This window comes from Lethenteron reissneri, chromosome 39 (genome assembly GCF_015708825.2).
Source record: "Lethenteron reissneri isolate LAM-NWPU_2019-01 chromosome 39, ASM1570882v1, whole genome shotgun sequence".
Taxonomy (NCBI): Eukaryota; Metazoa; Chordata; class Hyperoartia; order Petromyzontiformes; family Petromyzontidae; genus Lethenteron; species Lethenteron reissneri.
In genome coordinates, this window is record NC_083817.1 from 5,573,874 (window position 1) to 5,587,408 (window position 13,535).

At 48.9% G+C, this 13,535-nt stretch overlaps 1 protein-coding gene across 5 annotated transcripts in view; it reads left to right on the plus strand.

Moving 5' to 3' along the window:
* Positions 1 to 13,535, plus strand: part of LOC133352031 (F-BAR domain only protein 2-like) — an 89,754-nt gene that overhangs the window by 22,943 nt on the left and 53,276 nt on the right. For all 5 annotated transcript variants that reach the window (XM_061567742.1, XM_061567740.1, XM_061567741.1 and 2 more), the window contains exons 2-5: positions 1,064 to 1,155; positions 2,591 to 2,665; positions 10,211 to 10,352; positions 11,128 to 11,277. In XM_061567742.1, coding sequence (XP_061423726.1) covers positions 1,064 to 1,155; positions 2,591 to 2,665; positions 10,211 to 10,352; positions 11,128 to 11,277 — 459 coding nt within the window. The remainder of the gene's footprint in view (positions 1 to 1,063; positions 1,156 to 2,590; positions 2,666 to 10,210; positions 10,353 to 11,127; positions 11,278 to 13,535) is intronic.

The window sequence follows — 13,535 nt, forward strand, 5'->3', positions numbered from 1 at the left end:
AGCTATATAGCTTAGTGGACCTTACCTTGTAAAATAACAAAAAGTTTAGTTTTTACGCTTTAAACGGAGGAGCTCGCACAATGCGCAGTGTGCGGTAACCGCGCAGTTCCGTACGACGCTTTGTGTGGGACCTAGAATACTGCCCATCCACGGCGATCCGCCAAGCGTACCGGACGTAGCTCACCACCGCCTGAAGTTGTTCTTGTGCACGGTCGGAGTGCTTGTAAAAATGTAGGCCACGGATTTGGACGACCGCCAATAATCCCGAACGTGCACCTGATCGCCAATCCCCCAACGAGAAAGGTGGACTCATGATTGGTGTGTTTTTTTATCGCATTTCTAGTTGGTTAACATACTATGACGAAGTCAAATGCCGCGTTTGCCAATTACGATTGAGATGGCAGAACGAGACAAAGATAATCTGTTCTTGATTTGAATCGCATCTCTTGATTGTGACAATTCATCGAAATTGCGAGTGGGTTAGGTGAATCCTGACATACCTATGGAACTTATTGTTATTTTCATCATCCGGCTTGTTTATCCACAGAAGCTCCACCGAGTTTCAAGACCCTATTTCAGCAGGTTCCTGCCAGATGTTCGCGTCGCTATCTGTAATTGCAATTGAGTAATATGCAGGATAGTTTTCAGCATTGGGATGTTTTGGCCAATACCAGTTACAGTGGGTGTTTTTATTTTTTAGCTACGTGAAAAATATGAGAACCCGGAGGAAACCCATGAAGAACATCGGGAGAACTTACAAACTCCACACAGAAAGGCATCCGAGTCAGACTTCGAACCCAGGGCTTTCTTGCTGCGAGTCACGAGTGTTGCACCACCGCGCTACCATCCTGCCGCCCACAATCACGCTAACGATCTCTTACGCAGCTAATGTCGAACGTCTACCGCCAAAGATCCGTGTATGCGTGGCAGAGCTGCACGTAAACATTTGCGCGATCGGCTGCGGTGCCGTTGCCGCCGATGATTTTCGGACGTCGTCGATCGCGTTTCTCTTTCTGCCGACGCTCGGAGCGCTGACGGGTCGTTGCTTTTGTGTCGTCTTCAGGGGGAGAAGAACAATGGATTTGACATCCTCTACCATAACATGAAGCACGGCCAGATATCCACCAAGGAGGTGGCCGACTTCATCAGAGAAAGGTACATTGGGTTTAAAAAAACTATCAATTCCTGTATTCGAAATTCTTTAGAAATTCTGTTTTACGGAGTTTCATCGTCAGATGTAGACTGCAGCATCACACTTGAAGGGTTGCCGCAATATTTGTGGCAGAAAGGTTGCGCCGTTGAACTTCAGTATGGTCTGTGTGTTGTATCAGATTTTTCAATAGCGGTCAGAGCAAATGCGTAGACACTGCTGACACTTGGGGTCGAGCCCATGTTTCGGCCTCCCGTGGTTTAAGTCGAGTTCTGAAATTGTACCAAGTTCAAAGCTTTCACCACATGCTGCTCCGAGCATCTTAAGGAGTTCCTTGCAGCTATTGAAGATGCCCACAGCAGTGCACGTTGAAAACTTGCGAGAAGAAATGTTTAACGTGCAGCCCAAACCGGAGAAACCCACGCTTGCATTCCAAGTGGCTGTAAAAACGTATTCATTAAATTAAGTTTTATGGTATCAGCCTGTTCAGCTACAAAGACTGTCAAATTAAATTTAGTTTCTGCACTAACTTTGGAAAGATTCCAGCTCTTGACAATTGAAAACATGTGTTTATCTGCCACGCGACGGACATTAGGAACATCACTCCGCAACAGGGTGCATGACAAAGTGCGTGCCCCCTTGTGTGTAGGTATTGAAGCTTCAAATCTAGAATCAAGGTATTGAATGGTCACTTTGAGGGACCTCAGAAGTAGTCCTTCGATATCCCCCGTCCGCAGAGCCGTTCTCTGCTGTGATTTACCGCTTTGGACGCGTCTGCGTATTCGTGGCACGCCGCTGATGCGTCTTTTCGTTCTGAGGATACGGTCATCCTTAGAACAGCGTGCGTGGTGGAAACCTATTGGCACTTATCCTTCTTACACGGCCAGAATATTGGGGCTCTTGTCCCTTTGAGTCATGAACGTGGGTATTCTGATTTAAACTAGATGTGTTAAAATACTGGACATGTGTGAAGGAGAGCTTTTTGTCGCTCATCGGATTCCTCCGGTATATATATAAACAAAATTTTGATCCTCGTCTTCTGCTTCGCTGAGTAATAATAATATAATAATAACTCAATTTGTAACGCGCGCAAATTTGCGGCTGTAATGGCCGCAACTCGGAGGCGAGGAGCCAAGCTCAGAGTCGCTCGAAAGCGTGGCTGTAGAGGTGAGTTTTTAAGTCTCTCTTGAAGGAGGCGATTGAGGTGATGCTGCGAATGTGCAGAGGGATATCGTTCCAGACTGTTGGGGCTGCCACCGAGAAGCGGCGCATAGACATGACCATCCTGGATCTTGGTATCAAGAGGAGGTCGTGAGTCGCGCTGCGCAGGCATCTGCCGTGTGCTGAGCTGCAAGTTGTCAGTAATGAAGAAAGGTACGGCGGGCAGGCAGATGTGAAGGCATGGTGCTGTTCCGCCCGTGTGTTTTTTTTCCTTTTCAGGATGACGGTGGAAGAAGTTTATGCCAAGTCGTTAACGAAGCTGGCCAAGACGGCCAGCAACAACTCGCAGCTGGGGTACGTAACCCAGGCGATGATGCCCATCGGATTCCGGGCTGCTGTGTGTGGAATTTTCCGATTGTTTATTCGTTGGGAGTGTGGTGTGTGCCTCTTGTGTGCCGCTGCTTTGTTGGCAAAGGTGGCGGACACGCGTAATTTGGTTTCTACTTTTCGACTGTGGATCATTGTGCGAATTTGACTTTGTGTAAACGTATTACGTCCGTGCATTCAGCAGTGGACTGACAAAGGGGCTGTCCACGTACCCATGCCTATGGACAATCGGACAGAATATTCCCGATCTCGGAGGCTAAGCGGGCTTGAGCCGCGATAGTGCTTGGATGGGCGACCATCTTCCGTAAAGCAGGTGTTATAGGCTGTTTGCGGGTGCTATTTAAACTAAAAGGCGAGACTATTTGTTATTTTACCACGTAAGGCCCACTGAGCTATATAGCTCTTTTGCAGACGCGACCTGGCCACAAAATAACATCTCAATGAAGTGGCTCATTGCGTGGAAACTTATAGCAGCCAAATGCTTTAAACGCGTGTTGATTCTAAATGTGGAGGGGAAAACCGGAGGACCCGGAGAAAATTCACGCGGCCACAGGGAGAACACGCAAACTTCAAATATACCGGCGTCAGGGTCGGGATCGAACCCACGACCTCCTGTATACCAGGCGAGGGAGTTAACATCTCACCACTGTGGCATCAGCAGTGTATTGCAGCAGCAGTAACCATTGTTGTGCTGCACTTCTATGCACCCGTTACTACGCTCCCTACCTTCAGCAACCCGTAATGACCAGCGTGGTGAAGTATTTTTGAGGATTGTAATGAAGGGTGTAGCAATGTGTCAGTGCCTCATTTATCATCACATTTTTATTTCATGGGGAATTAATTTATTTGAGTCTCATAGAGCATATGTAATGGGTTTTCTTGACCCATCCAGCCACTGGAGGCCACTTCATATATTTTAAATGTTTTAATAAAATCGTAATCAACTATTTAATAAAACCGTGACTCTGAATCATAATTATACAGGGCGACCCATTTATAGATACCCCACTAATTTCACTCCGTTGGAATTTACATATCAGTCATCACCCCCTACTGTGCAAACTTGGTAGAACACTCGTTAACATGAGTCACGAGACTCAGTGAGGCTTTCCTTGGTTAACAAGCGGAACAATACTAATACAATAAAAGGGATTAATTACATTATGGAGATAACAACATTTTATTTAAAATCCTCTACGCATCTTCCACCAATCTCAATACACGGACAATTAAACAATTTACCGCTCTTTTACGTAAGACATGGAGCCATTGCCTTGCGCAACATTCAGTCGTTTGAAATCACTGCGGTATCTGTAAACGGATCACCCTCCATTATTATGATAAAGGTCGTTGCGTAACACCCATAAAGCAGTGCATTGCAGAGCGCGTGCGTGTGCGCGTGCGTGTGCGCGTGCGTGTGCACGTGCTTGTGCCAGCGTGCACAACAGCAGCGAGCGTAACAGGTCGTAAAAGAACGTCGCGCCCTATATGAACGGCGCAAGCATTGCCCGTGCGTGGCCAGCTCCACGTCGCTTTCCAGCGCAAGGAGGTGGTGTATGCCGGGGGGCTGCGCCATGTACAGCATTGTGCAGTCGCGGTGGCGCGGGCTCCGTGTCCGTCGTACAGCGCGCTACGCGATGCTCGGGCGTCCTTTGGCCCGGAGAGCCGCGGGCGAGACATGACCCGCGGAGGGGGGAGAGGGGGGGGGGCTTTTTTTTTGTGTCCCGCCGAGAGAGCTGTGGCTCGTCCCGAGACATCGTTGAGCTTCAGATTGGTGAGAGGAAAGATTAAATGAGAGACGGGGACGACGAGAGAAAGCTGTCGACAAGAGATAACTGTTGGTGAGGGGAGAGCGGTTAGAGACGCTAAAAAGTCAAAGTGCTTGTCGAGGAAAATAAACAGTTGGAGGCATTTCAGGAGGCAGCCCCTATATAGGTCGTTAACTATGAAGGGCCGATAGTTTGAGCTATTAAGAAGGGCCATTGCACTGGACGTTTGTTAAAAAGAGCTTCATAGCTCATAGGATTCTTCCAGTATAAATACATATTCTGATTCTGACACAAGAGATCACTGGAGACAAGAGATTTTTTTAAAAATAAAATACGAGTGAGATGAAACAGAGACGAGAGGTGGAGGTGGGAGACCTGGAGGAAAGAAAAGAGGGACAGATTCGAGAGACGCAAGAGTTTGATATATCCCAGAGACAAACAAGAGGGAGATGAGAGTCCCGGAGGTGAGGTGTGGATCAGTGGTTCACATGGATAGATGATTTGACTTTGCGGTGCCATGTCGTAAAGACTACACGTGACGCCGGACGTCAACTCTGCGCTAATATAACGTTGGGCACCAAGACCGCATGGTCTGTGGTTTAAAGTCCCTGGGAAGTGTGTGTTTGAGATTTTGTGTAAAAGTTGGCATCGAGGTGGTCACGAGAGAGCCGCACAGCAATGGATTATTGATCTATCTGTCGTGTGCGCCTCTGGTTTCCATTTGCATGCTAAACATTTATGGAATTGGCTAATAATGCATCAAGTCATGCGTGTAAGGATGAATATTAGTGTAATTTATGGCTTGTGACATGCAAATGATATGTTAATGCTACCTTTAGGCTTAACTGAGTGAACAAAACTGTAAAAAGAAGAAACGATAGTCATGAGAGAGTAAAAACAAAACGTAATTCGAATTTTTCATGACTTGGAAGGTGACCCAGATCTGTGCCGATCTGTTGTTTTCGCATGGATTCATTGTCGTCATCGTCGTCATCATCATCATCATCGTCGTCATCATCGTCGTCATCATCGTCGTCATCATCGTCGTCGTCGTCGTCATCGTCATCAGTCATGATCATTTCACTGCTGGATGAAGAACTCCTCCAAAACCATCGCCGTCCTAACTGCCGCTGTCCATTGTGCACCTGCACTCAAGATACACTAATTGATGGATTTGCTTGATGGATTGTTGCATTTAGGACTATAGGGGATGTTGCATGCATGCTGGTAGAACTACTGAACCGAGGTGGCACGGTGCCCTGCTCGGGTGTATCACCTGCTACTTGTGGGCGAACCGCGGAGGACTAAGAGGAAACGTCAGCCTGGAACGTGTCCAAAACCGGACCGTAATAATAACGCTGGCAGCGACAATGAGAGGAAAATCTAACCTTTATTATTCCCTCGGCCCGAGCAACCGCTGTCGTGCTTTTGCCGAGCATGGTAATTACGTCCGAGAGCCGTTGTTACCCCGCTTCCGCACACACGCACGGCGGGTCGCGCTGGATTTGGCGCCCTGCTGCCTGTCAGTGCGGCGGTGTGGCCCGTACAGCCGGCAATTTTGCCTCGGTACCCGTTTGTTAACGGGGCTTTTGAGAGAGCTTTGACGCGCCGATTCTTAGCGCGCGGTGCGCTCGCAACTCTCGGGTTGCGTGGAGCAGTGCCCCCAACCATTCGGCCGTCCCTCGGGTGTACACCAAATCGGGACGACTGTCCCGGGCCCCGCGGTTTTGGCGGGGGGGGGGATCTGCACTTTGACGTCACAGTGTCAGATGTAATTCTTCTGGTTTAGTTTGAAGGCATTACCAACCCCCCACACCGCGCCCCCCGCCCCCCGCCCTGAACAAAAATACAGAGATCCCCCGTATAGCCTTAAAAAAGCTGTTGGGGCGAGTGCTGTTAGCGAGTACTAAATTAAGGTTGGCATGGCACACGGGGTGGTTTGGGTGGCCAGCACCATCCCTGGTCGCCTTTGTCTCCCCAGTGGCGATGTTTACACATCACATTTGAGATTGAGTTGACCTTGGGGAGGCTCAGCACCGGTTCAGATAATTGTCATAGTTGTTGACCACATACACACAGATACACAACAATAACAACCGCCATTGTCACCAAGTAGTTGATGATGTCACCACGGTGCTTGTGCCAGGCTAGGTGCACCTTGAGGCCACATAAAGTGTTGAAGGCTCACTGACAGGATGTCATGGGACAGACCCAGGTGTTATGGGTTGACAGATTTGTGACGCGCGGTCGGATATTGGTAGTGGTTTGGGTGAATCTCTTCCTCCCATTTGTCAACCCACTGTAGGACGAGAGCCTTCTCACGCTGTGTCGATCATGGAAGGTTGTTAGACCATGCTTCACCACACTGGACAAAGGTTGTTAGACCATGCTTCACCACACTGGACAATGCGGGTTCACAAACGGGGTGTCCCTAACCAGTTTGGATTTCCCTCACCGCTGTGAGTTAGCCATGGCTCGGAATCAAACTCAGGTCACCGCGCTCATTGCGAGGCACACCTAACCACCCCAGTGAATCACTACATGTCCAGCATTCATCCTGGTCCCTCCGTACTGCGCCCGACCAGTCGCTACACAGCCGCCACTAATTACGCTCTCAGCTTAAGGTCACCCTTTCCCACGGGGTCTCGATTGACGCGGGGTTAGCGGTCGTCTTCTGCAGAGTGGGCTAGGCTGGGGTGGACAGGCGGAGCGCGAGAGAAAGGCGGTTCGCGTCGGGAACAAACAGTCGAGCGAATATTCGACCAGCGTGCCACGGCTTAGGCAGCATTGACCGCGAATGGTCTTAATCCGATCCGTGGTAAATGGGCCGTGAGTGGAAGGCCCCCGCCGTCGCCGCTGCAGCTGCACGGCTCGGCTGACCTGTGTGCTCTCAGGCCAGCTAAGCGGAACCAGCCTGGCACAGAACCGGTCTCCGCCAGTCCCTCCCAATCCTGGCTGGTACTGGCACCACGCTGCGTCTCTGCTGCAGCAGTAAAAAGCCCCCTGTGCGTGTGTGCGCGTGAGACGTCGCCAAAAGCGACGCTTTGATTCTCCCGTGAGGCTATGTTATCACTCCTGTGATACGCACGTTGGAATCGCGCGCGTGCAGCGAATCGGTTAGTTATGATTTATCCGATTTATATGCTAATGTTCCGTCTTAGAGAATCGTATCAGCAAAACTGTATCAACGGGACAAAAAAAAACATGTTAAAGACGAGACGGTAAAAAAAAATGTCGCCGTAGGTCAAGGGTGAGACTGTACATTTGCAAATCCATGCCGGCCGATCGTATTGCACGTTAAACGCGCTGGCATCGTTATGGGCAGGGTGCTGACGCTAATTCCTAATGTTCGTGCTGGAAGCCTAATCGGGCTGGAAATTGATGTTCCGGGGGTGGGGGGATGAAGGCGGGGGGGGGGGGGGGGGACGAGGAAGGACTTCTGACGTCCTCGTGGCTCGTTTTAGATTTTTTTTGACAAATCCATTCAAGCGGTGGGGGGGGGGGGGGGGTAATACAGTGCCGGGCTTCAGCTGCTGTCAATTGAGCCGGATAATGGATGCGAAGCGCCGTGCGGCTACGTTACATAAGAGGCGGTGGTGGGGGCTATTGCTGAGTGTGCACATGTTCTTATGTGTGCGATACTTGATGTGAACCCCGGTTGCCAACTGTCCTGGTTTTTCCAGGATTGTCCTCTCTATTTCATTCGGTAGCTGCTTTTGTCCGTGACATAATAACCACATCACTGCGGACAATGCATGTACGTGTGGTTCTCTCCCCCCGTTGCGATATTGTGAGGATAATCTTCTTGCCATTGTGTCCTGTTCTCTTGCATCTCAGATGTGACAACACAGGATGTGACATCAAAGGTTGTTGGTGCTTCCTGGAACAGGATTTCTTTTGGTTCATGTTTATATTTTCCAGCATGCTCTGGGATTGTGATATTTTACATATTGCAGGCAGCCCGTTCCACGGACACGGGAGACATATCACACTCACTTGACCCTCATCAGTCATTCACCAACAAACCTGACACTCGCCACTCAAAACAGTAGTCGTCAGCACGAGCCCAGCTACCTGAATTTGATGCCCGGTGACAGCGAGCATCAGTGACAAATGATATCGGAACCAGTCGTGGACCTCCCCTAAGTTGACTCGGCCTGGGTAAATAGCACCGGAGGACCAAATGCGGCCGGGCGTGGTGCTGGCTGCAGCACACTGTCACGCGCCGGTGTTTGCCTTTATTAGGTTCTCACGAACTGCACTTGTCCTATATAGTCTTTCAAAGGCTATACGCGGTATTTTTGTCATTGCCTTTGTACATGTTACACACGCGTGTATGCGTGTATTAATGCGTCCATTTGCATGGATGGTGGAAAATGACCTCCAGCGGTGCTTGTTGGAAATTCATCTCGTCGCTTGAAGCGCTTAACGCCCTTGCTTTGCCTAAACTGATCCGTGTAATAACATTATCTTGTACGTAGTTTTTTTTTATATATATAAAAAAGGTTACAGTAGTGGCTGCGTTCGGTGTTCTGCTTGAATGTGGTGAAGGTGTAATTATGAAAAGCGCGAGCTTAGTAAACTTGGTTAGTGTTGGAGAAGTCGGTGACAAAATCAGAACGTGAATCAAAATCCGAATTTCCCGAGTCTTCAATTTCAGTCATGGTCTGACCACCCACGCTATCCTGCGGGTAGTGACGATGCCCCTAGGGTACACGTTCGCCGTCTGTTGCAGATGCTCGCGGGTTCGAATAAAGCGGCTGCCCTGGTTAACACCGCAGTTGTGTTAACCGTCTCCTTGCCGGCGCCTGTTGAGTTCCTGTGCTGTCAAACGAAGAACAGTTCCTTGTGTGACGTCCGCGTGGTCCAAAATTTTGAAATTTACTTTCAAATGACTTTTTTGGGCAATCCATGGCCATCGGTGCCTTGATAGCGAATACTTAGCAGGGACCCCTGTGAGAAAAGATACGCGGGGAGGATTTTTTTTGGTTTATAAGTGTATTGATTGTAACAACTAACAACCCACACATCATTTTAATGTGACTGTCTGTCCATTCCTCTCAGCCAGCCAGCAAAACTTGTATTGCTACATAGAGCCCTGTCTCTGTACTGTACATGGTAATTTATCTCGATTTCTCACTTTGTCTTTGTTTTTATCTGTTTCTCAATTCCTCTGTCCCCTCTCCTCCCTCCACTGTACCTCCCCCACTTCCCTCCCGCTTATTCCTCTTCCTGTTTCTCTCACCTCTCACCCTCACTCTCCTTATTCCCACCTTGGGAGCACTTGGGACCGTGGCACCCAGCCAGACAGGAATTCACCCAGGTCATTCGGCGAGAAGACTTTTTTTTCGAATATAGACCGATATAATAATCCCTCTGTAGTCAATAAAGTATGTGCCGTGTAGTTGTCGCTTTGTGTTATTGTGTTTCCACTTTGTATGTTAAATTGCAGGATGGCTTGGGGAGGCCTGCATCCCACAGTGGATTGACCATGGCCGATGACGATGACGTTACTTTTCTGTCAATTGTGCGTAGCTTGCAAAGTACTCCCACCTTCGGGAGGCAGACGTTTTTTTTGTCGTCGATTAATTGTCTTCATGGACTAACCGTCCTAGCTCTGGTGACATCGTGAAGTCCCATTTTCACCATCGTCTTTCTCGCATTCTCGCCTGGCGCGCCCTCAACTCTTTCAAATTAAGTCAGCCGGTTAACGCCTCGCCTGTTCCGCCCGTCCCCGACGCAGGACGTTTGCGCCCATGTGGGAGGTGTTCCGCGCCTCGTCGGAGCGCCTCGCCTTGTGCCACCAGGAGCTGAGCCGCAAGCTCATGGAGCTCATCCGGGAGGTGCAGAAGTACGGCGACGAGCAGACCAAGCAGCACAAGAAGGTGCGAGCGACGCAGGCGCAACCATTGCGAGGTGGCCGCGGAAGTTGAAAAATAGCGCTGTGGCCAATCAACAGCACGAGCGCTGTTCTCAGGGCTTCCTTCGTATACCCTTAGCATTGCAGTCTGTAGCTCAGCACCGTTACCAAGGCTTAATTGGTACCCTTAGCATTGCAGACGGTAGTCCTAGCACTAGTCCCAGGGCTTAATCGGCAGACCTAGCGATATTCCCAGGGCCTTATTTCTCACTCAATATTTTCCTGAACGCTGCAACGCTGGTTTGGAGTGGAGATGTTCTGCTCGAGCACAAGGTACATCTATATAAAATCCTTCATTATTGTACCAAACTCCACACCTCCGTTTAGCACGGTTGGCTATGTATGGTGCAAATGAAGTTCAACATACATACAACAGGTTAAATAATAATTGCTCGGCAAGGTGGATGTGAGGTGTCATATAAAGCATCTGAAATGTGAATCCAAAATCGTGAAACTGCCGATACCAATGAGACTGCAAATATGAGACGGAATACAGTCGATACTTGAATCGAATCGTGGCCCCGAATAGTGACAGTTCATAGAATTGCCGGGTCGGGGTGTAAATTTCGGATGTAAATTTGAGACAAGTGCATTGTGCTCATCTCAAATGTACATCCAATATCGTAAAACTACCCTATCTCAATGGCAATTTTTGCTTTTTATGCGGTCTGCAAATGAAAGTCATGTTCCCTCGTTTCTCCTTTTGCATTGCTGACTCTTTAACTTCCCACGTGCCACAGACGAAGGAGGAGGTGTCGGGGACCCTGGAGGCCGTGCAGGGCATGCAGACCACCACACAGGCGCTGCTCAAAGCCAAGGAGGTCTACAACAGCAAACACCAGGAGACGGAGAGACTCAAGAAGGAGGGAAACCACAAAGAGTACGAGAAGGCAAGTGAGCCCACCGCCGTCGCCACCGCCGCCTTCAGCGTCGCTACCTCCACCACCGTGACCATGGCCGTTGCCCCCGCGTCCATGCTCACCACCGCTACCACCAGCAGCAACAGCAGCACCACCGCCTTCACCACCACGGCCACCACCACTGCCACCTGGCTCGGTTGCGGCGCCCGCTGAGCTATCCACCCGTGATCTGAAACGTGGCGACGGGAGTTGATTTTTGCTTGTTTGTCGTTTTGGTGGTTTTTCACCTAATTCTATTTAAACCAGTTTCGGTGTAGCGCATACGCCGCCGTCTTGCTAACGCCACCAGCCGTGCGTACGGGAAGGCAAACCGTGCGCGCAGACGCTCACCCTTGCCATTATGCTCCAGCGATGCTTCAGCTTGTCGAGTAAAACAAGCATCATGATGGCCCAGTGTCCGCCGTGAGACTTGGCAATTGCTGCTCTTTGCGACCCTTAGTGGCAACAACTGGTAAAGGGCACAGGTCGACATTCCTTGGTGCCAAAATTATTTCGTACCAGTGTCACACACCACACTGAAAATAAGTTGCAAAGCAGATTTTTCGAACGTTACCGTTCGTATTACGTTGTCACTATCGGCATCATGCGATCAAGAAAATGTTTCCATTTTACAACTCTTTTGACATTTCGGTTTTGAGTTTATTTTGTTTTCACCGGGCGGGAACTCGCGAGAACGTTTGTGCGAGTGACGTGGGTCACCAGAACGACAAAGGCAATAACATAAAAACAAGAACAGCAACTGAGCGAATAGAAATCGGAGCAGAAAACAACAAATACAAAATGACAACAAGACCCAACTGCGTAACAGAATAAATATTTAAACGTTCGGTTCTCGAATGGAATTTGCGGGGCCCTGAATCGCGATGGGCAACCGAGACCAGCAAACCGTTACACTCCGCGGAATAAAAGATGTGTGTTTACGTGTGTCCTTTCTATAATGGACTCGTGTCGCTATAAATTCACACTGTGGAGAAAGCTTGTGACCGCCGGTCATGTATCCTGGCGAAGTAATGTAGGAATGTAGATGGACAGGCTGCGGACAGATTCATGGTCAGTGCGTTGTGCTCATAGGGCGTGCAAAATCCTCCAATAGGGATTTTTAAATTTTCTCTGCCAAGCTGCAGTAAATCAACCCCTGATTGCATCCCGAACCAAGCTGTCACTCTCAAAATCTAAATTCCAAAGGCATCGGCTGAAGTTTTGTGCCCGAATTCTCATTATTAAAGCATCGAGGCGATGAAAAAGTTTTTGGATGTATGGCTGCGAGAATATATCCGTTACCGTTCACGGAGCAGCGACTGTGAAATCATTAGGCGGAACCTTCCTGGCATCACAAATTTTCAAGGCTGCTTTTCTTTCAAGGGAAGGCCGTAATGACAACCGAAAACATAAACAGCTCTTTCTCTTCCAAGAAGTGCGTCCTGGCTTGTCCGAAATACGTTTGAAGCTTCGTTAACAATAAATAAAGACTTTTAAAGTTAATTAGTCATGCTGTAATGGCACCTCGCATGCATTTACTACTATAATTGCTACTACTTTTATTTTACGAGATACGGTCCACTGAGCTATATAGCTCTTTTTCAGAAGCGACCTGGCCACAAATTATAGCTCAACGAAGTGGCTTATGTGGAAATGTATAACAGCCAAATACTCTCAACGCATGTTTGCAAATGTGGAGAGAAAAACCGGAGGGCCCGCAGAAAAAATTCACGCGTCTACGGGGAGTGAGACATGCAAACTTCAAATATACAGGCATCAGGGTCGGAATTTAACCCACGACCTCCTGTATACCAGGCAAAGTAGTTAACATCTCGCCACCGTGGCGCCCCTTAATACAGCATTAGAATGCTATAAATGAATTGCCTGATGGTAACCTGAAATCCTTTTTCTTTATAATGAAGCTTGGCCATCTTTGTAAGAGAGCTGTTTAGCTAATCGGGCCTTACCAGCTAAAATAAAGTCTTCGCTTCCAACACAGGGCAGCCAGACCAGGACACGTATAACCTTTATTTAAAACCAAGTAAGAGGGGGTGTAACGGTGGTGCAGTGGTTAGTACACTGCGTTATGAACCCAGAAAACTGACTTAAGATTCCTGGCGACAGCTCACATCAGTGGCCAATGATGTCTCAATCAGTCCTGCTTCCTTCGATTCTTCACCGGTCTGCACTGACCAGGATGTTCAAACAACCGCTATGACCGACACAGCATGGTGAGTTCTTCATCTCGC